At 39.3% G+C, this 24,009-nt stretch overlaps 2 protein-coding genes across 8 annotated transcripts in view; one reads left to right on the top strand and one right to left on the bottom strand.

The window, feature by feature from the left end:
- St7l (suppression of tumorigenicity 7 like) overlaps nt 1-8,199 on the bottom strand; it is a 152,131-nt gene extending 143,932 nt beyond the window's left edge. For 4 of the 7 annotated variants that reach the window (XR_010049582.1, XM_013142769.3, XM_063255670.1 and 1 more), the window contains exons 1-3: nt 7,602-8,199; nt 5,259-5,341; nt 48-207 (exon numbers count right to left, since the gene is read on the bottom strand). Coding sequence is in view for 6 of the 7 variants with exons in the window: in XM_013142769.3 (XP_012998223.1) it covers nt 48-207; nt 5,259-5,341; nt 7,602-7,809 (451 nt within the window). In the remaining variant the exon portion in view is untranslated. The remainder of the gene's footprint in view (nt 1-47; nt 208-5,258; nt 5,342-7,601) is intronic. The other 3 variants (XM_005007882.4, XM_003479233.5, XM_063255671.1) reach the window with 2 other exon arrangements.
- Nucleotides 8,200-8,324: 125 nt separating this feature from the next.
- Capza1 (capping actin protein of muscle Z-line subunit alpha 1) overlaps nt 8,325-24,009 on the top strand; it is a 50,010-nt gene continuing 34,325 nt past the window's right edge. The window contains exon 1 of the mRNA XM_003479005.5: nt 8,325-8,522. Coding sequence (XP_003479053.2) covers nt 8,484-8,522 — 39 coding nt within the window. The 5' untranslated portion in view covers nt 8,325-8,483. The remainder of the gene's footprint in view (nt 8,523-24,009) is intronic.

The raw sequence follows: 24,009 nt of genomic DNA on the forward strand, positions 1-24,009 counted from the left end.
AAACTCAATGTTAAAAATATAGCTCTGAAATCACACTGAAAAGTCACCTGACACATTCTGTCTGCTGGTTTCATTTTCTCTGTTGCTGGGAGAACCTGGCTCTGCGATGCTGCTTTCTGTTCCTCCCATCAGTGGTCGCAAATGGTTTATAGATACTTGCTCAATAAATGATGTACCATGCTTATGGAAGTACCACCACTCAAATATCTGTGACAAAGAGAAAACACCTTTCACTTAAAACAGAATTTATCAGCAGATATAGGAACTCAAAACATTCTGTCAAGATTCCCTATTCAGACAATTATGAGACAAGAGAAAGGTAATAAAGGGAGGGCAAGAAAAGGAGGGTAATAGGGAAGATGGCTATTATCAAAATCTGTTACATGCACATAGGAAAATATCAAATCAAAACATAATGTTTTATAAAATTAATAGGCACAAATAAAAATATATTTAACCAAAGTTTTCCTGTTCAATTTAGAATTTTAAATGTACTATCTTCCCCTACAATTCCCCAATAATATATGCCATGTTAATAGTGAAATACATTTCTAAGAGATTTTTAACAAACTTAACAAACCTATACATTTATAATTAATATAAAAACAAGAAGTGTTTAATCTGTAAATAATTTAAGTGTTATGCTACACAGTCATTTTATTGTATCTGTAGCATAATTAAAATCTCTTTTTTAAAAAAATTAGTATATCCAGGGATTGTGGCACATGCCTATAATCCCAGCACTCAGGAGGCTGAAGCAGATGGATCACTGCAAATTCGAGGTCAGCCTGGGCTACAAAGTGAGTTCACTGTGTGCCCTGGACAAGTTACTTTACCTCTAACAACTCATAGCCCAACTGTCAAGCTTAATGTCCTGGGAGTTAGGTAAAGGGATAATAAAGCACATTTCTGGGTGTGCCTAAGTGGGCCATGTAGTCATGACCTTAGGGTCTACCCTGGCCCCTAGCATTCATCCATTGTCACTGTTCCCATGCTCTGCTTTCCAGCCAACATGAGTTGAGCAGCTTGGCTTCACCAGGCACTTAGCCATGACCTTTCTGCCTGAGGGTCAGCCAATCACAGACTGAAACATCAGAAACAGGAGCAAAAATAAACCTTTTCCTTTAAGCTTTGTGTGTCAGGTATTTGGTTCTACTGACAAAAAGCTGATCAATACAAAGAAGAAAAAGTAGCTCTCTATGCAGAATTAGTAGAAATTTTCACACTTCTACACTTAAACCTTCTCAACTGTTCATGTTAGGTTCCTTTGTAGTTCAGCTTAAATGACACTTCTTCCATGAACTTTTCCTAAATCATAGAACAGAACAGCTGTGTTATGTTCTTCCATTGGATCTTGTTTCCCTTTATAGTAATCTTTTAACTTACAATTGTTGCTCAGTTTTTCAAGCCCCAACCAACTTCTCCGTGAAGAAGTAACACATGCAGCATAGGAAGCTTCCCTGATGCTTCATATGCCCTTTTTTGCTTTACTTGTTACCCCTTACTACTAGTGAAAACACATTTGCTTTATTATCTTTTATTTTTCATCCCCAATACAAAAGAAGCTCCATGAGGACAGAAATTTGTTAATTGTAGTCAGTGCTATATGCCCAGTGCCTTAGTACAGTGATACTCAATACAACTTGTAAAATGAATGAATCAATGTCTATAATCACCTTTTAGACTAAATTCTATATGGGCAGAATCTATTTATCTGCCTGCCACAGTATTCCCAACTTCTAGAATAATGTCTGACAGAAAAATCTCTCTATAGTTACTCTATTTGGTAAATGGATACATAAGGAAATTTATGGGCTATTTCTTTAAAAAGTCCATTAACATACTATTACTCTGACAAATGTAGTGCATGAATGTATCTTTTAGTTAGAAGATAAACACATACTCATACTTAAGAAACTTTAATATTTTAAAAATTATTTTACTAGGACAACAAACAGTAATATACAAACACACAGAATTTTCAAACCTCTAGAAATATTCAGTAAATTACAGAATAAATCTGCCAAACAGGTGCCAAAAGCATGTAGTCATTTTGTACAATAAAACCTGATGATTAAATACAATATTTATAATGTCTGAAATTCAAAGCAGTTTTTTTTTTCTATTATGTCACTAACATTTGATGCTCAAATCTTAAAAAAGGCTTCCCCTTCTGCTCATTCTTCCTGAGTTAACAAGCAATTAATTACAAATATGGTAATGGTTTGGCTTCTCCTGTATGTTTTACTGAGAAATGTGATGAATCTTCTTTATATTTGTGTGCATATGTGTGTGTGTGTGAGAATTATAGAGAATTCAACCCAGGACCTCATACATGGTAGGCTATCAACCACTTTCCCAGATGAAGAGATGAAATTTCTTTAAAAACAACCAAAAGAAATTACACAAGCATACATTTTTCATATGACAGAAAAGATTTAAATTGGATTAAAAAAATAAGATTCACTAATAGAGTACCTGCCTAGTGTAAGAGGCCCTAAATTCAATTCTTAGTATCTTTTCAAGAAAAGAGAGAGAAATACTATCAAGGACTTGAAATCAGAGGGCAACAATAATAAACTGCCCTTCACTATATGAAATGCAGGTGGTTTTTATTAATGAAAACCTTTGGATCTCTTAAATCAACTTTTTACATTGTTTTGTACAATGTTACAAATAAACGATGATAGTAATTACTAAACTGGAGATACAGTAAAATGTTGGAATGTTGCCTAACATGTGCAACTCCTGGGTCCGAATCTCAGCACCATGCATAAACACAAAAATAATAAATAGCTAATATTTATCAAAATCTGACTATGAGTTGGGTGTGATGATGTATGCCTAAAATCCAAACTATTAGGAGGCTGAGACAGGATTGCGAGTTTAAGGCCAGCATGAGCAACTTAATGAGACTCTACTTCAAAATAAAATTTTGAAAAGGGTTAGAGAAATAACTCTGTGGTAGAATGTTCGCCTAACACATATGAAGTCTGGCTTTGATCCTCAAACAAAATATTTCTATAAGCCAAATATTATATCAAGGTTTGTACATGCATTATGTCATCTAATCCTCACAACGTCTAATTTTGGAGAGGAGAAAGATATTACAAATTTAAATAACCAGCTCTAGTTCATACCAATGGTTAGGTGCAGAGTTGAGTGTCTTATTCAGGTTCATCTAACTTCAGAGTGTCTAACCATACTTCTCAAATATATGTCAGAGTATATGTATATGTATGTGTTTAAGTGTACATGTACGATATGTTCAGGTAGTAAAACAATTATAAATTACAATTTTTGCTAATAAAAACTCATCAATATAGCAAAGGTAATAATACTATAGCTTTCAAAATGTCACTTGAATTTCCTAATTTTTGTATATTTAAACCCTCTTCTAAAAAGAAACAAAATTTTAAACCAGCTGTTTTAAACACCTGTTGATATATAGATGCACATTATTCCACTTTTTATGAATGCTTAAGTTAGTGTTTAAAGTTTATGTGAGTTGCCTGAAGTAATCAGTTAGTTAAGTGTCAGTCAACAATTCAAAATCATACCTTCTGGTTCCAACATAATGCTTTCTCTTTATTTTGGCTGTTTACAAATCTTTCACTCTCTCCCCACCAGCTCTGTCTGTTTCTGTTTCTCTGTCTCTGTCTCTCTCTCATATTGGGGACTGAACTCAAGGTCTTTGCACTGAACCACATTTCGCTATGCAGTTCAGGCTGACCTTGAACTCATTTTTTTTTTTGGTCTTTTTCTTTTTTATCGGTACCGGGGAAGGCTGATCTTGAACTCTTTTTTTTTTTTTTGGTCTTTTTCTTTATCGGTACTGGGGATTGAACTCACGACTGCCTGCTTGCAAGGCAGGCGCTTATGCCGCTGAGCTAAATCCCCAGCCCCCTTGAACTCATTTTGTAGTCACACTGAACTTGCAATAACCCTCCAACTTCAGCCTCCAAAGTGCTGGGATTACAGACATGCATACCATGCCCCGTCTTTTTTTTAAATTCTGAGACAGGGTCTTACTAAATTGACAGGGCTCAAACTTGTTATCCTCCTGCCTCAACCTCTTATAGTGCTGGGATTTAGATAGGCGTCATCACACCCTGCTTTAAATGTATGCTACTGACTAAATATGCTGAGATATGTTTAACTACAAATGGGCTTTATAAAGCAATAAATTATAAAGCTCATTTAACATATAATTTTTATGCTGAATTTATCAAGTGTTTTAAGAGAAAAATCCCTTTCTTTTACATTTCACTTGAACAAATGCTCAGCGTTAGTACCTGTTTAAAAACAAAGTCAAACACAAATACTGTTATTTTTACTAAAGATGGAGAGCACCACCTACAGATGAGAAAAAAGAACAGAAAAATCCACTGATCAAACATGGAATATTAAAGATTTCTATCTGTAGTAACATTTTTCCAAAATGTACAGTAGGAAATTCTAGACCTTAGGGATGATAATAAGGGATTATAAATCTCACTTTAGTATTTTAAAATGTTATCTTGTTCAAGGCAACGCTGAATTAAATAGGTTTCCATGTTGTGGGATTTCTTAGAACAATAATGGCTAAAGTTCACTAAGTACTCACTGAGCTAGCCACCCTGTTACAAGCTTTACACCAAACATCTCATTTAGTTCTCACAGTTCTTCAAAATGGTACTATTATTTTTCCTATTTAAAAGAGAAACTGGGACTTGGAAAAACTGCAGGCTGATTTGCAGACATATAAATATTAGTCTGTGCAATGTTGCTAAAATTAAAATATTGATTTTATAGAAAATCTGTATGCCTAGGTTCCCTTGAAAAGATCTGAAAAACTAGGACACCTGGTAATACTAGTCATAGGTTTATGTGGCAACAATTAATTAGCTCTACCCTCTTTTTACAAGGGATATGCACTTTCTGGATTATCCAGGTCTCAAACTAAATGATGAATTCATTTTTACAGCCTTCCCTTTCCACTCACTTGTTTGTTACTAATCAAGGACCTTCTGGCATTAAATTTCTAACCCTTTTCTGACTACAGTATACAAGACTTTAATATGCAACAAATACTGCCAATCTCTAAAAGTACAGAGACAGATGTACTGTTCCTCAAACTTATTTGGCTAGGTAATTTTTTTTCAAATGCGTAACACATTCTAAAAATGCTGATACATAAGTACTTAAATTATTGTAATAATATATAGAACCTTTAGACAAATATCAAAACATCAATTCAGAAAATGGAAACTACTTACAAATATCAGTCCTGATATCAAAGAAGATGTCCCTGTAAGTGCCACATAAAATTTGGGTGTCAGTGAATTTAAAAATCCTGTCACTGTTAAAAGAAAAAAAAAATTAAAGTTTTAAAAAAATACAAATTAGTTATAAATAAGTAGGTGTCTTTGAGTGGGGGGACATAAATAGTACAGATGCTTCTCAACTTACAGTGAGGGTATAGTCTGATAAACCCTTTGCAAATTGAAAATAGTGTAAACTGAAAATGCACATGATACCTTGACCTTTCCAAATATCATAGCTTAGCAGTGTAGTATACTGTATTGTTTATCCTCCAGATTGGGTACTTGACTGCCCAGGATTGGACAGGGTATACTGCCAACCAAGGAGAAGATCGAAATTCAAAATTTCTACTGAATGCATAAACGGCTTTTGTACCACTGTAAAGTTGAAAAAGTGTAAATTGAGTCATCTTATGAATATTCATTCTAAAAAGTTGTAATTTAAAAACCACTATAAATTTCCATTGTATCATATCTTAAAAATGAATTCACACATGTAAAAGTAGTATTTCACACTGTTGGTTAGTTGAGTAAGAAGCAAATTAAAATGAGGCTCAGGATAGCCTGGCTACAGAAGTAGCTCAATGGTAAGAGTGCTTGCTTAAGTGTTTGCATGAAGACTTTGTTTCAATCCTCGACACCACAAAATAATAATAAATGTATAAATAAAATAAGGCTCGGTATGTGCAAGGTCCTAGGTTCCATTTGTGCACCAAAAAAAGCAAGAAAAAAAAAAAAAGAAAATTTAGGTCATTTAGCTTTTGCCTTTGAACATAAAACCTAAAACATTAGTAAATCATAATTTAGATTAGAATTTTTGCAAAACTCTAAGAAGTTAAACAAACACACTTTCACAAAGGAGTTTTAAAAACACTCCATTTACTTTGGCAAAGTACAAACCAATGTTTCAAGTGGGAAAGTCAACAGTATAAATTTTTGGTAGATCAGTTATGAAGGCAAAATAGTTATAAAAGAAAAGTTACAAACAACTGTCTGCATCTAAAATCCTGGATCAGATTCTTCACTTCAAATAATTGTTTCATTAGTACTTTGAATTTTAAAAGTAATGAAAATATTCAGTAATCAACTACTCTGACCTAAGAAGTATGTCTAGTTAACATGTAGGAAAATTTTTTAAAACTCAATATTTCGCTGAGCATAAAAACTACCATTAGGCACTTGATTCACCTATTACAGACACCAAATTAGTTCTTTTGCTTGTTTTTAGTACGCTAGTTAAATCTGAATTTACATTGCACCTGCCTTCTAAAAAGCCTAAACCATTCCAGAATACTGTCAGTTTTCTATGTCATCTCATGGAATAGAAAGAGTGATATTTGCCTTCTCTTGTTACAGAAAAATTAACCACTGCTCAGCTCAAAAATATCACTCCAGGGGCTGAGGATTTAGCTCAGCGGCATAAGCGCCTGCCTTGCAAGCAGGCAGTCGTGAGTTCGATCCTGGTACCGATAAAAACAAAAAAGACCAAAAAAAAATCACTCCATAGAAATATATCCATCTTGTCCTGAGGCTGTTACTCAGTGGATGAAGGAAAGAAACGTAACAGCGTAAGAGGCCTTAGGTCTCATCTACTTCTTCCCGCCTACAATTAAAGCATAGTTATTTGTAGAACCCACGAGAATTTACACTTCCGACACCTCTTTGAATCCTTTAGCCTAGACTACATGATGTGCACAAAGCCACTGCTGTTTCTCTTTTCCTTGCCTATCCTACAATGATCCAACTTATTACTCAAGATGAAGCCTAGAATAAGATAAAATCATCATATTATAAAACTACGTTTTCTTAACAGAACTATTTTAAAACAAAGGAATGGTACGCTAAGATCATGGCATTTTCTGAGATCTCTATTACAGAGGTCCATGTCTTTGTTGCCTCAGGTGAGAGTTTCTCTTACACAGGAACGATTTTCAAACGACCCTAGGAATGGTCAAAGTGCCTTTAGATTGCATATCAAAGTCTGAGAATGCTCTTTTCCGTCTGTCCTACCACCGGAAGCCTGAAGTTCACCAGGCGGCTTTTCCTGCAGTAAACCCGCACAGCTCAGAGAGGGCAGATCTTAACAGGTCTTAGGGAGGAGCCCTTAGCTGCCTTTCAGTTTTGACAATCAGCTGCGGGGCTGTGGCCTAAGAAAAACAACACACTGATTCCCACAACAGCGACTCCTGCAAAGCCCTCCGCAGTCCCTAACACTCTCTGCCTCCGGCGCTCGCCACCCCCGCCCCCCGCCCCCCCCCTCCCGCCCCCCGTCAGTCCCGGGAAGTCTGGGCCTCTCACCCGCTGCCAAATGCTCACATAGCCTCAGCGGGACCCTCAGAGCGTAAAGCAGCCCCAGCCCCGCCACGAACCACAATGAGGCCCCAGCCCCTGCCATCCCGGCCCGCAGGCGCTCCTTCCAGCCCAGCGGAGGGCTCAGGCCGCGAGCAGGTGTAGAAGAAAATGCTGCTGCAGTCGCGACTTCACCCAAGTAGTCCCTGTCCGCCATCTTGCCACTCCCGCGGGTGCCGGCAGCGGGGAGGGGAGAGGGGCAGGAAACCGGGAGTCGGGAATCCTGGGATAGTGATGGGTCTGAAGTTGGCTTTGTGAAGGCTGGATCCTGGGGAATCCCGCCGCAAAGATGTAGAAAGTGGCAGAAAAGTCCCAAGACTGCCACAAAACTGTCCTTTTGGGGTGGGCTAGGGGTCGATAGCGGTATGTATTCTAGAGGATTTGGACTAAGAAGTGACGCTTAAGTGGTTTTGCTTCTACACGAGTTGAGGTCACCTTTCACCCTAATCCCAAAATTGGGAAAGCTACCGATCGTTCCCGGGGCTGAGCAGCATTTAGTACTTTGAACTCTGCTGCCATAGAGATTACTGATACCAGGAAAATTTAGGAGTAGCAGTAGATCCGCGATCAGTCCAAACACGCTGCAAACATGCAATAGATGAATTGGTAAATGACTGTAACTCAAGGAAACATAATAAACCTCAATTCCCTTTAGGAAAACCCAACTTCCTGGGGTGCGAGATCTAGAAACCGTCACTCCTGCGCGCTTTACTGACGCGACGCCCTGGCTGTCGGCGTTTCCGGTCCGGTCTTTCCTACAGTGATTCTATCTCTCGGTTTCCTTCCCGGCCTGCCTCGCGCCGCTGCCGGGCTGGGCCAGAGCAGCCCAAGATGGCGGACTTTGAGGATCGGGTGTCGGATGAGGAGAAGGTAAGGGGATCTGCCCCTCTCTCACCTCCTCCTGCGACGGGGAACAAGGGTGTTACCCAGCTGCGGCGGGAAGCCTGACCTTGTCCCTGAGAAAAAGGAGGTTCTTGGTTCGAGCTGGCAAACATTCTCTGCAGTCGGGACACTTCCCTTTTAAGGGGCTTTCCTCTGCTTCTCGGTGGCCCTAGTTCTCCGTTCCTCAAGTCTGTCCTTTTCCTTTTGGATCTAAGGCACCCCCTCCTGTGAGAGAAGCGACTTTTCCCATGTTGAATCTTGGCCGTAGACTCTTGTGTAATTGTAAGCGGGGCGACGGTGATGTCGCGACTTACCAAGCAGCAGTTATTTTACAGCCCTTAGGCTGTTTGGGCTCTGGCCTTCCCCCCAACCCGGTTTTAGGTTTGATTTGGGCGATTTTAGGGCCAGCCACTTCCTGGTCTAGGTGGCTTCTTAACTTCCCTTTTGCTCCTCCTTCCTCAGGAAGTGATCTTGCTGTCACGACGGCTCGACAGGGAAAGGTCCCTGAATTTTGTTCATTTTACTTACCGCACATCCACTTTTCTCACGTTCTGTCGGCTAAACCAGTTTGCCATTATAAACGTGTAAGCCTCAGAGCATTTGCTTCAGAATTTGAACACCGCTTTTCTGCAGGTGCTCCCTTGAGTATAGGAACATAAGCCTCCAGGTGACTCCATCCCTTGGCGCCTTACTTGTCTTAATGATAATTTTTAAAAGTTTTCGGCTTCTTGTTAAATTTAGAGTGGCCAGTAAATTTTTTTAACTGCAGGTTTTAGATAGCGCATAATTATCATGTTAACATGTTCAGATATAAATCCAAAAAAGAAGCTTGCTTTGATGCCCTATTATAGTTGAATCCGTCAGCGTGCAATTTGTGTACATACTTATTTCTTTAAAAATGGCCTAAATGCAAGAGCATGTTCTGAGTTAGCTAGGATAACTATTTTTCTCACAACAGTACAGCTTTTAAAAACAGTTTGACAAGTTTCCAGTAAATACAGCGTTTTATGGTCTGTAGAAATTAAAGTATTTTCACCAGATGCTCCCTATACAACAATAATGTCTGCTTCCTACAGTGATTATTACAAAGTGTATAGTGTTCTGCAAATCGATCTGGGTTCATTTTACTATAATAAAAATAGACTGAGAGATGTAGTGATGTAGGCCTGTAATCCCAACATGGGAGGCTGATGCAGGAGGACTGCTGCAAGTTCAAGGGCCAGCCCAACTACATATTGAGTCCCTATCTCGAGAAAAAAAGAAAAAGAGATTGGGATGGAAGAAGGGACTGGTAATGATCCAGAAACACATTTTGCAGAATAACTTGACATAACATACCTACATATGATACACCATTTGAAATGCTGAAGAAGATGCTCTACCCTTAAAAACCATTGAACAACACATTAGTATTAAGTTTTCTGTCATTTGGGAATTGATTGGCATAAGTGTTGAAGGGTTAGGGAAAATATGAGTTTATGCTGGAAAGAAAGCCATAAAATTGTTTATTCTAAGGTAGTTAACAATTTGGATAAATTACAGTGAAAATCATGGGGTAAAATGCTTCTTACCCCAATTGATGAGCCACTTATTTGAAACACAAATACTATTACAACAAAATTTCACAAATTAGGTAAAACTGGGTATGGTGGTCTATACATAAAATCCCACTAGTTGGGAAGCTGAGGCAATCAAGTTCAGGGTCAGCCTGAGCAATTTAGCAAGACTGTCTCAAAATTAATATTAAAAGTTAGCTTAGAACTAGTGCACCTTGGGGCTGGGGATTTAGCTCAGCGGCATAAGCGCCTGCCTTGCAAGCAGGCAGTCATGAGTTCAATCCCTGGTACCGATAAAAACGAAAAAGACAAAAAAAAAAAAAAGAACTAGAGCACCTCCATGTTCAGTCTTCAGTACCATGAAAGAAAATAGTTGGGTAAAGATAAACTTAAGTTTATTGTATCCATGTGGTACACATTTACCAATTCACCAGTGTGGTTGGGTTGTTGTTTTTGGCATTGGGTTAGAATGCCTTTTTTTTTTTTTTTTTTTTGGTACTGAGGATCTAACCCTTGACTTGCACTTGCCAGGCAGGTGCTTGTGCCACTGAGCTAAATCCTCAACCCCTTAAAGTGCCTTTTTTTTTTTTTAACTAAATTGGGAAAATGTATATATTTCAAAGTGCAAATTAAGACACCTTAGGCTACTGACAGTGTTTGAGTGTTTGAGTTAATATTAGGCTTAATTTTATAATAGATCTGATGTTTCCTCTTATGGCACATTTCTAGTAAGCCAATCATAATTAGTAGGGTAAATCTGTCAAAAAGTATTAATGAATTTTATTCATACATAGTAAAAGAGTTTAGATTGTCTTATCTTCATTAGTGTGGATAAGTATAACTGGTATGGTAAAAAAATCCATATTTGTTTTGTTTTCTTTTTGAGGCAGGGTCTCATCATGTAGTTCAGTCTGATCCTGAATCCCTGTTGGCCTTGATCTCCTCCTGTCTCAATTTTCCCAGTTGAGTGCAGAGATCACAGATATGCACCACCATATCACCAGTCATAATCCTACGATTTTGAGATACTGAAATTTTGTTAAGATCCTATTCCAAGATAAAACCTATTTGTATATCTGTCAGTCTGTTAGGTAAAAAGGGTGCCTTGACTTGTAAGATAGTGTTTGAGTTTTCCTTCAGTGTCATGCCTATCTTGCTCCCTGTCCTCTGTCCTTCAGATTCTTTTTAACTGAATTCAAGAATTGAGAAAGTATTTTTCCAGCAAGACTTATTGGTACATCCTGGGAGTCATAGATAGTAGTTAACCCTTTTATGAGATTTTTTTTCCTATAAGATGTTAACAATAAACTTAATTTTAAAACAAAAGTGTTCTGAATTTTGAATTCTTGAAGAAATTCTAAAATAATTTTTTTCTTTTTTGCCTTTAAAACTCAGCTTCATTTGTTTTGGGTGGGTCTGTTTTTGGGTATTGCCTTATGTTGCCCATCAAAGCCTCCCAACTCAGGATCCAGGCTTCTGCCTCATCCACTGGAGTGCTGGGATTATAGGCATGCCCTACCACACTCAGCTGATTTTTTTTTTAAAGCATGTATGCTGTGATATCAAATATATTTTAATACTGCTTTTCAACTTTGATACATTTTCAGAAGGCAGTAGACTGTTTTAAATTTGATGATGGAGCTGGCCATGGTAGCGCATGCCTATAATCCTAGGATTCGAGAGGCAGAGGCAGGAGGATCCATGTGAGTTCAAGGCCAGCCTGAACCGTATAGAGAGACTCTGTTGAAAAATAAATAAATAAAAGTAAATAAATAACATAGCATTAAAAATATAAATAACACTTGATGATGGTATTCTCTGATTTCCTTGCAGGAATTGCTATAAAGGGTAGTAAAATCCATGCTCATAATTTAACTTGAAAAGTTTTATCACTTTATAAAAAGGAAGTTGTTTTTTTTTTTTTTTTTAAACTTGTGGCTTGTTACCTGAAATGGTCATGATGAGCTGTCAAAATAAAGCAGGAAGTGAAAAATGTAAGAGCATGCAGAAATAAATGCTTTTAGTTTTACCCTGGAGTTCAGTTTAAAATGAGCTCCATTCTTGTAGTTTTATGTACTCTTTACTTGGTTGTAAATGCTTAGCAAAACTAAAGAGATGCTAATTAGGAAACTTGAACTATGAGATGAACTGTTTGTTTGGGTTCCATCCTCTGTTTCCTTTATTTCATGATTCAGCATTTTGTAAACACGCAAAGAGAATTTTAGGAGTGAAGAAAGTGTGATTAAAATGCTTTATTCTCTTGAGCCTTGCTAGTAGAATACTTTGTGTGCAACTTCAAAATTACCATAACTGAGAAATGGACCTGTATATTTTTAGTTAGACAATTGTAAGGCATTGTTTTGAGAAACAGATTTATCAAAATCTGCTATTTGAAAGAGATGTAGAAAATGTTGTAAATGTGGCTGGGAGTTTAGCTCAGTGGCATAAGTGCCTGCTTGGCAAACGCAAGGTTGTGAGTTCAATCCCCGGTACCAAAAAAAAAAAAAAAGAAAGGAAAGAAAATGTTGTAAATGGATGAAGGGATTTGAGGGTTCTGATAGAGCTTATGAAAATGTACCTTTAGAATGGATTTCCTTGAATATGTGTTACCTCCTTAAGTAAATGAGTTATTACTTGCAGAATCAACTAAGCCTAAAGTTTACTTGCCATGATAGTTTTCTAACAAATTATCAACTAGCATTAATATTACTCTCCTTACTTCCTTTTAGTTTTGCCAAGTAGTGGTCATATAATCTGTTACAGAATCCTAAGTAAGAAGCACAAAGCCTAAGCAGGTGCCCAGTCTTGTTAAAAGTACAGGTTAACAGTTTATTTCAGGGCATTAAACTATTTCATTAAAACCAGCCTTAAACTGGGGCACACCTTTAACACCAACACTAGGAGACTGAAATAGGAAGATTGCAAATTTGAGCCCAGCCTGGGCAATTTAGTGAGCTCATGTCTCAAAAAAAATTTTAAAGGGCTGGGGCTGTAATTCAGTGTGAACAATCTGGGTTCAGTTCTTAGTGTCTCCAAGGGAGAGAGGGAGGCCTTAATACTAAATAAATAGTATAATTAAAAAATTCAGACTCCAGGTATGTCTGATTCTAACCCCTGCTTTAAAAAAAAAAAAACTATCAGTTTTTTACATACTATGAATGAAAACCAAAATTGAACCATCCATTTAAGAAATTGTAAATAAGAGGCCAGGGATATAGCTCAGTGGTACAGCACCTATCTGGCAAGTGTGAGGTCTTGAGTTTGATTCCCCGTACCAAAAATAAATAAATAAATTATAAATAAGGTATTGTGGTATAGTGGAAAAAAGTGATTTGGGTTGTTAGGAGATTTAGCCTCTCCCTATTTTGCATCTAGTCACTTGAGTGATTTTTGGAAAAAACAACCTGAGTGGGCCTCATTTTCCTTCTAAAATAAAGAGGCAGGGGGAATTGCATCAAACTGCCCCAATAATTTAATGCACTTTTTCAAACTCTAAGAAAAAAAATCTCTTTAAAATGAAAACATTAAAATAGCACAGAAGTTCTTGTCTGCTTTTTTGTATTTGCCCTGATAACAAGACCAAGTTCCTTGGTAACTAGAATGCTGTTTTTTTTATTTGGTGCATAGCACAGTGTGGCATAAAAGTGTCATTATTTCTCCGTCTTACATCCTTTTCCTATAAAATGCCCCCTCCTCCTTATTTCTGGTAATCTCTAGGTATTCAGGAGTGTGTTTATACTTGGGATAAACACACGCTTTTTACACATCATTATGTCAAGGACCTGCTGCCATCACTGGAGCTTGCCACTGCTGCCAGCATCCAACTCCCATCCCCTAAGTGTTGTCCTATTAGTTGCCATGAAACTGCAAAGCTTTATGGTTACCAAATGATTATTGTGATACCTACAAGGAGATTCACAAAGTCCCTAATGAAAGTATTTTCTTCTGCTTAAGTCTTTAGAAAATTCAGAAAAACATACTATGCCAGACATGGTGGCATATGAATATAATCCTAGTACTTGGGAGGCTAAGGCAGGGGACTCTGAAGTTCAAGGCCAGCCTGGACTACAGTGAAAATTAAAGGCCAGCCTGGCTTCCTGGCCTACAAAAGCAGGACTCTGCCTCAAAAAAGAAGAAGAAGAAAAAAAACCACGATGGGCAAGGCATTTTGTCTCTTTTCTCTATCCCATGTACAAACTTCTTCCCAAAACAAGTCTTTTTTTTTTTTTTTTAAGCCAGTCAAATTTAGCAGTGGGGGTGGGGGTGGTCAAAACAAAAGTCTTAGGAGCTGGGCATATAGCTCAGTGTCACAAGCTACTGCCTTGCAATTGCGAGGTCCTGAGTTCAAGTGCAGGTACCAAAAATAAAAACAAAGTCGTTATGCATCATGAAATTTAATCCCTGGATAAAGGAAATAAATCATGATACTGAAATCCTGGGGTTTGGTGGAGGGAGACTGGAGATCAAACTCATGACCTTGCACTTGCCAGGCAGGCACTTACGGCATTGAGCTATATCCCCAGTGACCTGGGTATTTTTTAACTAGATGATAATTTCAGCATCAGAACCTCCCATGAATCTGCATTTCATTCCTTCCACCATTTTACTTGCGAAGAGGTACAGAACAGTTTGTTTTTTAACTTTTTTACCCTTACCTTCTCCTGTCATGTTCATATAAGTCCAGTAAAATTTTCCTTCCTCATTACATTCTGTTCCTCCATTTCCATTAATTTTTAAAATTGTTTTATACAAGGTATTTCAGGATTATATAGTTTCATACTTAAAATTTTAGAAAGGGACAAGAGTAGAGTACTCCCTCTAGCTGCGCTGCTCTCATGAAAAGATATATTTTTCCCTAAATAGTATCTCTAACCTGTCCACATTCCTTCTACTGTTTTCTTTATTTGGGACTTTTTCTGATATTTGATTCCTGCCTACTGGTCCTTTACCCCATAGTGGGAATTAAACCCCAGGGCCTCTCACTGAGTCTACATCCCCAGCCCATTTTTTTTTTCCCCCTGTGGTACCTGGAATCAACTCACAACCTAAGGCTTGCTAGCCAGGCGCTATGCCACTGAGCTAAATCCCAAGTCCCCCTTTTTATTTTTTGAGGCAGTCTCCCTAAATTGTATAAGCTGGCCTTAAACTTGTTCCCTCTTGCTTTAGCCTCCTGAAAGTAGCTAGGATTACAAAAATTACAGGCATCTGCCATAGCATCTGATTTGCTTGGATTATTTTCAACAGCATTCTTAATTGTTCCTGCCTCCAGCCTAACCTTCCTTGGCACATTCTAGTTAGTTAACTATGAATTATTCACAGCTATGTTACTGAGTTTTGAACTGTTATACTACTGAACTTTGCTCTGGGTAAATCTTAGTAAAATAGCTGCACAAATACAGTATATTTTAGGGTGGCATCTGTGAGCTAGAATAGTTGTTCGAGTAGATCAGATGACACGTTGTCAATAATGGTATTTAACATATAAGCTAAAAGACACTATATAGACACTATATCATCAAAGATAGTAGGGCTGGGAATGGTGGCACACAACTGTAATCCCAACATTCCCCAAACTGAGGCAGGAGGGTAGATTTGAATTAGAGGCCAGCCTGGGTTACATAGCAAGATACTGTCTCAAAAAACAAAAACAAAAGACAAACCAAAAAAAGTTGGTAGATTTACTGAAACATAAGAAAACTTTGCCTTATGAATTCTTTGTTTTTCATGTAGGTAACATTTAAATGCTTAATGTGTGCAAGATCATTTTGGAACATTCTATGGAAAAAAACAATTAGGTTTTTTCCCATTCTATAGTTGCATTGAAGTAAGGCACATTAGAGGTTAAAATAACATGACCAAGTGTCCAGAACTAACAATTAGTAGAACAGATACAATGCCAGCAGTCTGACTCCAGAGCCTGTGTTCCGTTTTGATTCCTTTGAGTAGATATTTGGTGAAGATAATGAGCAGTTCTACTGCAGAAATGATAATTGCCTTAAACAGCAACCAAATTAATGGAAAAAAAGACATGGATACTTTATTGTAGACACTGAAACACTGAGGTTCTTTGGTGATACTGCATTATAATTATTGCTGAAATATCTTGGTGCTTTTTCAGGCTATTTGAATATGCCACCAAAAATTCTTGGCACATGTTTAAAATATAAACACACATTGAAAATATGGCTTTAGAAGTTAAAGATCATGAAAGACCCCCATGACAAGGCCAAGAAGACTACAGGCTTACCTTTTTAAGAATTTTAAGGAGGCAGGTATGGTGGCATACATCTGTAATCCTAGCCCTGTGGGAGGCTGAAGCAGAAGGATCATAAATTTGAGCCTAGCCTAGGCAATTTAGTAAGACTGTCTCAAAATAAAAAAGAGCTGAGGATGTGGCTCAGTTTGGAAGCCCTGGGTTCAATCCCCAATGCTCCCCTCACCCCATCTTATGGTGTGGCAGTTCTTTAGAACATTATTGCCTAGAGTAAAATCTTTGTGTTTCAAAAGCAGATTTATTTTAGGCTTTTTTAAATTAGGGGTTAGTAGGAGTCTGTTTTTAATAAGCTTCCCAGCTGCCTAGCATTTGTAAGACCTTGAGTTCAGTCCCCAGTACTGAAGAAGAAAAAAAAAGAGAAACTAATAAGCTTCCCAATGATTTTTGTTCAGTTTTAGAACTATTATTAGTGAACTTGGGAACTAAGTAGCTTGATTCACTGGAATTATAAATCCAAATCTCTTTTAAAGACAAACTTATTTAGCTAAGTTAATGAAATTCATGTATAAAAGTGGAATGACAACCAATTTAGTAAGTATAGAAGGGACTAGATTCTTTTTTTCAGACAGGTTAGGTGCATCAGAAATCAAATTGTGATTTTAAATGTTTAAATTTACATTTTTTGAGCATAGATTTAGAACCAGGACGATAACTGTATGGTCTAAAAATGTTCATGACATTTTCTCCATAATAGGTACATACATATACCCAACACCAATACCATGTCAGGTCTTTAAGTAATAGCAATGAATGGGCATTTTTTTTCTCTAGCTGAGTTGTGTCGTCAAATTACTAGTTGGGGCCCAGGGTTGCAGAGCTTGAAGGAAACCTTCATGTATCAAAATTTTCATGTTACAGATTTTCCTGCATTCTGGGTCTGGGAATTTAGTTCAGCGGCATAAGCACCTGCCTTGCAAGCGCATGGTCGTGAGTTAGATCCCTGGTACCAATTAAAAGAAAAAAAAAAAAGACAGATTTTTTTCTGCATTCTTTCATCCTTACTGAATGACACTTGCTTTCCTGCTTGTTTTCTTTTGAAGATTGAACCAAGGGCCTCTACCACCCTTTTTATTTATTTATGTATTCAAATAGTCTCTTCAAGAGGCCCAGGCTGGACTTGAATTTGTGATCCTCTTCCCTCTGCCGCCCATAGTTCTATGATTACAAGTAGGTACCACCATACAAGGATGGACACTCCTTAGTAGTGTTTGAATAGTGTTTCAAAGTCCATATTATGGTTCATTAGCAAATACTGTGCCTCTAACTTATGTGACTATTTCTTAACACACCTTAATTCCATCCACTAAAAGAAAACACTATGATCTCTCACTGAAATTATTATGGTCTCTGTTATTGCTGTTCCTCACTCCTGTCCCCTTCCCCTCCTGTTAGCAATCTATCCTAAAGAAAGCACTCAAGTGATCTGGTTAAAATGTAGGTCAGAACATTTTATTCCGCTGCCCAAAAGTATCCAGTGACTTCCCATATTTTTTAGAATAAAAATTCTTAACTCTGATTAATCCTTACAAGTTCTAGGATGTTTTCTACTTAAGTCTAACTTCATCTACTGGTTTTCCCCTAGTCCTGTACCTACTCACTTCATTTGTATATTTAACTAGAAGCTGTTCTTCGTTAAGACTTCTCTTGTTATCCTAGCTAATTCCAAATCATATTTCATGTCCTCTTTCCTTGCCTTTTTTTGAGGACCTCACATTTGCCAGGCAGATGCTGTACCACTGAGCTAAATTCCTGGCCCTGTTTTTGTTTTTTTGAAATGGAGTTTCAGAGTGTAGTTCAGGCTAGCCTTGGACTCACTATATAACCAGGCTGGCCAAACTCCTGGTGATCCTAAACCAGATTTGATATTACCCTAACTACTGCCCTCTGACTCTCTAAGTCTACCCCTCTCTTTTATTATCTCCTAATCTTCCTACCAAAAGGCTATTTTTCCTTTTTTGTTCTTATTATTCTTTTACTTGGAATGCCCTCAAGAAGTATCTAAAACCTCTTTATAGAGCCCAATTTAGATCTTATCTTCCTTTTACAGTGTTCTTTCCCAATTTGGCCCATGTCCTAATTTCTTTACATACACTATCCATGTTACTGATTTGGCACTTTAATGGCTTTAATTTTTTTTGTTTTTGTTTTCATTGTCTTTTCCTGGTATTGGGGATTGAACCCAGGGCAGGGGCTATCGCTTCAGCTCTTTTTTATTTTTTAGTTTGAGACAGGGTCTCACTAAATTGCCTAAGGTTGGGCTCGAATTTGGGATCAGGATTTTCTTGCCTAAACCTCCCAGGGTAGTGGGATTATAGGCTTGTCCCACACTTGGCTGAATTAGTTACTTTTGGACAGATGATGCATCCTTATTGATATCTATTTGTGTAAATTAGCCAAGATAAAATATACAAAGATTGGAAAACCTAAGTACTTACTGTGTTATTTGTGTTCATCATGATGGTTTGCACTTTGTATTAACTTAAGGTGACAGCTTTCACCTGATGTAACAAGCCAGGCTTCACCTGAGGAAGTCTTTAACAGTTTTGATCCCCAAGCCCTGCTAAGACTTCTAGTGCATCAAAATCCCTGCAGGTGTAACCAAGACATAAGTTCATTTAAATCAGTTTAAAGCAAAAGGAAATCTGTTGGCTTTTCTTTTCTTTTTTTTTTTTTTTTTTTTTTTTTGTATTTTTTTTAAATTTAAAAACACTTCTTTATTCATTTTAAAAGACCAGTGATAGCCAAGTGTGATGGTGCATACCTATTGATAAGATTATATCCAAAAGATGAGAAGTATAAAACAAAAGAGGCCTTTATTCTGAGAACGCAGAGAGAGAAAACCAAAACACCCCTGACCGCTGGAGTCCGGCTTTCTCTCTGGCAGACACGTGGCGTGGGGGGTATATAAGTAGCCTCGGTTTGGGGTAGAACCTAATAGGGATGCATGGGTAGCCCATTGGTCTTTGTTTGGCACCATAGTAAATTCCTAGGGGCGGGGAAGATGGAGTTACAGGTAAATTCCTAGGGGTGGGGGAGATAGGAGCTCCTTGGTTCCACCTCTAAAGCTTCACTGGCTACAGCATCCTGTCTGAGCCAAAACTCTTTCATATCCCATCTTACGATTATTATTATGAAAAGGGGTGAAGATTTCTCTCTTTAACTACTTACTGCTGGCAAGGGGTGCTGTAATGGAGTCTAGGGGAGTCGATGGGATGACGGTTGATGCCCAAGTAGATGCTGGTGCCAGGTATTTTCGCCAGGACAACTTCACTGGCGAATGCACGTATGTTAGACTGGAAAAACAGAGACGAGATGTTATAAGGAGGCATGGCACTATCATATTTAAGGACCCAGGTGAGGTAGAAGGAAAGGTGCTTTTGATTTAGACATGTCATTATATCAGGACAAGGTTAAGGCAGAAACATTTTCACAGTGAGGCAGAATTCTGAAAAATAAACGTGGGGTTAGGAGGAGTGAAGTTATGAGAGGTGCTTACTTCCCCATCTGAAAGGGTAAAAGTTGATGGAACGAGTGGTGGAGGTGAGAGTGAGACCTAGGTATTTGACTTTTGGAGAGGCTATCTGTGCTTTAGCAGGAGAGACCCTGTATCCACCACTAGCAAGGAAATTAAGAAGACTGGCTGAATGGTGTATGGCTAACGTGGGATGTAGAACATAACAGAAGATCGTGTATGTATTGCAGAAGAACACTAGGCTTATTTATTTATTTATTTTTTATCTTTTTCATTTTTATCGGTACCGGGGATTGAACTCAGGACTGCCTGCTTGCAAGGCAGGTACTTAGGCTGCTGAGCTAAATCTCCAGCCCCTGAAGAACACTAGGTTTGAGATCAAGTTCTGTGAGGTCAGTAGCGAGAACTTGACTAAAGAAGTGGGGACTATCTCTGAACCCTTGGGGGAGCACTGTCCAAGTAAGTCATTGAGACCTGAGAGTGTCTGGGTCAGTCCATGTAAACGCAAGGAGGTTCTGGCAATCAGGGTGTAGGGGGATAGTAAAGAAGGCATCTTTAAGATCTATAACTGTAAAGTGAGTGGTGGAGGGAGGGAAATGAGAGAGCATGGTATAGGGATTTGGCATGACTGGGTGAGTAGGGGTAACAGCACTATTGATTACTCTAAGGTCCTGTACCAGGCAGTAGGACCCATCAGGCTTGAGTACCGGGAGAATGGGAGTGTTGTGGGGTGAATGGGTATGTTTAAGAAAACGGTTGTCCAAAAGGCGCTTAATTATGGGTTTAAGTCCCCTTAAATGTTGAGGAGCTATGGGGTATTAGGGAACGCAGGGAAAAATTTAGGGATCCCTGAGACGGATTAAAACAGGCATGACATGTGTAGCCAGAGTGGGATTGGATGTGTCCCAAACTATGGGGTCAACCAGAGAAGGCTGTTTGGAGGATTAGGGCTGTGGGGAGGGAGAAAGTAAAGGAAAAATTAAGCTTTTGAAGAAGGTCTCTACCTAAAAGGGGTGTAGGACATGTTGGGATTACTAGGAAACTATGGGTAAAGAAGAGAGTCTGGAATCGACATGGGACAGGCCGAGTTTGCAAAGGCTGGGTAGGCTGGCTGTCAACCCCCACAACAGAAATCAAGAACTTACTACAAGGTCCTGAAAATTCAGGAAGTACACTATAAGTCGCCCCTGTATCTACAAGCAGAGATATTATCTTACCTGAGACCTCAAGTGAGACTTGGGGTTCCGACAAGTTTACCAGAATGGGGGCTGTGAGCCCCGAGCCCCGTCAATCTTCCACAGCAAGTTCAAGCAGACCAGTCAGCGACAAATCTGGCATTGACAGAGTCTCCTGTGAGGGCAAGGAGTTAGAGGATAGCTTACCCATTCGCTGGCAGCTAGGACAGCTCTTCCAATGGCCCTTATTGTTGCAGTAGGGACACGGCCCTAGAGGGATGCCAGGGTTGGGGCAATCTTTGCCCAGTGTCCTTGTTTGCTGCATTTAAAGCATGGTCCAGGCAGGACTCGGGCAGCCACACCTTGTTTTGGATTTCTTGTCCTAGGAGCCCCAAGTGCCACTGCTAAGAGATCAGACTGATATTTAGCAAACTTTATCTTTTGAGCTTGTTTTTCCTCTTTTTTGAATTTTATCTCTGTTGTTGAAGATACAGAAAGCTAATTTAAGAAGATCCCCTTGCGGAGTTTGAGGGCCATGTTCAACCTTTTGTAATTTTGCACGAATATCAGGAGCAGACTGGGAAATAAAATAGTTAACAACAATTATCCCTTCATGAGAGTCTGGGCTCACATTAGTAAACTTAATTAAGGTTTCCTGAAGCTGATTTAGGAACACAGCTGGGTTTTCATTAGCTTCCTGGACCTGTTCTAAAAGTTTGTTATAATTAGTATGTTTGTGAGCAATCTTATTAAGGCCCACAATTAGACACTCAATCATTTTATGTAATTTTGTTGAACCTTCTCCATTTTGATAGTTCCAGTTAGGATCTGTTCTGGCACAGCTGTAGGCCTAGGGTCCTTATCAGCGGTGTTTGCCTTATGTCTGTGATCAGCTTCTTCTCAAGCTGCCTGCCACAGTTGAGTTCGCACTTGTGAGCTGAGAGTGGTATTTAGAATCACATAAACATCCTTAAAATGTAAATCATAACAATTAGTTATAAATTTAAATTGCCTAATATAATTCTGTGGGTCAACAGAGAAGCTACCTAATTTATGGGTAATCTGAGATAAGTCAGAAAGGGAGAAAGGTACATGTATATTATCAAGTCCCTCAGGGCCAGCTTGTTCCCAAAGTGGTAGCAGAGATTGAGGAGAAGATTGCAGAGTAGATGGCCATTGGGCAGCCATCCGTCCAGTAGGCATGTGTAAGCAATTATCTGCAGAGTGGCTACAGAGTGGCTACAAAGCGGCTACTGGTTAACATGGGATGAGAAACACAGGCAGTTGGCGCCTCACTGTGTGCTCTGCAGCGAAGAAATTGCTGTCCACAGCACAGTGAACCATCATGTGGTCTGCAACAGGGTGGCTGTTGCTGATCACAAGAGGAACCACAAGGGGGTGGCCATTGACTGTGAGATCCATCCCAAGATGGCGGCGTCCTTTCACGTGGTAGAAGGCCGCAAGATGGCAATGGTCCCTGTGCAATCTGCAACAGTCATGCAGCTTGCCAGAAGGACATAGCGACCAAGACCTAGTATGGTGGGCAGGAGGTGAGAATGCCATAGGGGACAGAGAATTCTCAGGAAGTAAGAGATTGGAGACTTCGAGGAAGCACTGCCAGAGGGATTAGAGCCGCAAGAATTCTCAGGAGACTGCAAGGAAGTGCTAACACAGGGATTAGAGCTGCTGGGAGAATTAGGCGTCCCAGGGAGGGAGGGGAAGATGATCGCACAGTGGAAGATAACATTGAGGAACGATTTTGGGGGTAGGCAGGTGGTGACTGATAAAAAACTTCGTCTGGCAGATCATGAGGGCCGGAGGGGAGAGTTTGCGGCACAGCAGAGTTAGCTAAAAGTACCTTGGCAGGAGTACAAGATTTAATGAGGAAGGGGTTCGTTCTCAGAGCAAGGAAAGTCTGTATGTAAGCGATCTCTGTTAACTTGTCGCCAGTTTGGCAGAAATCATACAGATTTTTGAGAATACAGGGATCAAACGTCCCCCCTTTGGGCCATGAGCTGCTGGTAAGTGGGTACGTCGGCCAAACCTCCTGGCAGTAAAAGATTAATTGTTTAGTTTTTATGGTGCGTCTATTTTTAAGAGTACGTAGATTGGAAAGTAAGCATTGCAGAGGCATCTTTTGGGAATTAGGAAAAGCATTTCCCATGATTAATGCAGGCAAGAAACGAGCCGTGGTCCAGAGACTGAGCCGTCACTTGTCCCGTGGCATCAAACGGCGGTTAGGGTTCCAAAAACTCGTATTTCTCAGTTGTCACCAAGAGATGTATGAGTGGCTTTCACGTGGGTTCAGTAACAGTTCTGCTCGTGAGAGCTTAAAGCTCCGAGGGATGTGAGGGTCTTACAGTGTGGGCTGGCCCAGGAAAATTCTGCCTTAGGCTAATCCGAACCCGAAGGACGTGAGAGTTTTCAAGTGTGGATACAGGTTGCCCAGAAAGACCCTGCCCTGGGCTGTCTTAAGGACATGAGAGTGTCACAAACCCATGGAAAGTGGGGAGAAAACCCACCTGGGGCCTAGCCCAGCGCCGAAGAGTACTCCAGAGTTTGCTCACCTGAGATTAATCGGGCCAGTGTTGTATATGAGCAGTTGGCAACAAATTAAGCAGGTCCCGGGAGACAAAAAGTGGAGAATTAATCCAGGATGTAATCCGGTTCATGAATCGGCTGGGGACTCGAACTGGGTGTGTCTCAGAAGTCAATCGCCTGCCAATCGAGTCACAACACCAAATGATAAGTTTATATCCAAAAGATGAGAAGTATAAAACAAAAGAGGCCTTTATTCTGAGAACACGGAGAGAGAAAACCAAAACACCCCTGACCACTGGAGTCCGGCTTTCTCTCTGGCAGACACGTGGCGTTGGGGGTATATAAGTAGCCTCAGTTTGGGGTGGAACCTAAGGAGACGTTAGGGATGCACGGGTAGCCCATTGGTCTTTGTTTGGCGCCATAGATAAATTCCTAGGGGTGGGGGAGATAGGAGCTT

The sequence above is a fragment of the Cavia porcellus genome, unplaced genomic scaffold (genome assembly GCF_034190915.1).
Source record: "Cavia porcellus strain 051 isolate PalLab524CR breed Dunkin Hartley unplaced genomic scaffold, mCavPor4.1 scaffold_1, whole genome shotgun sequence".
Taxonomy (NCBI): domain Eukaryota; kingdom Metazoa; phylum Chordata; class Mammalia; order Rodentia; family Caviidae; genus Cavia; species Cavia porcellus.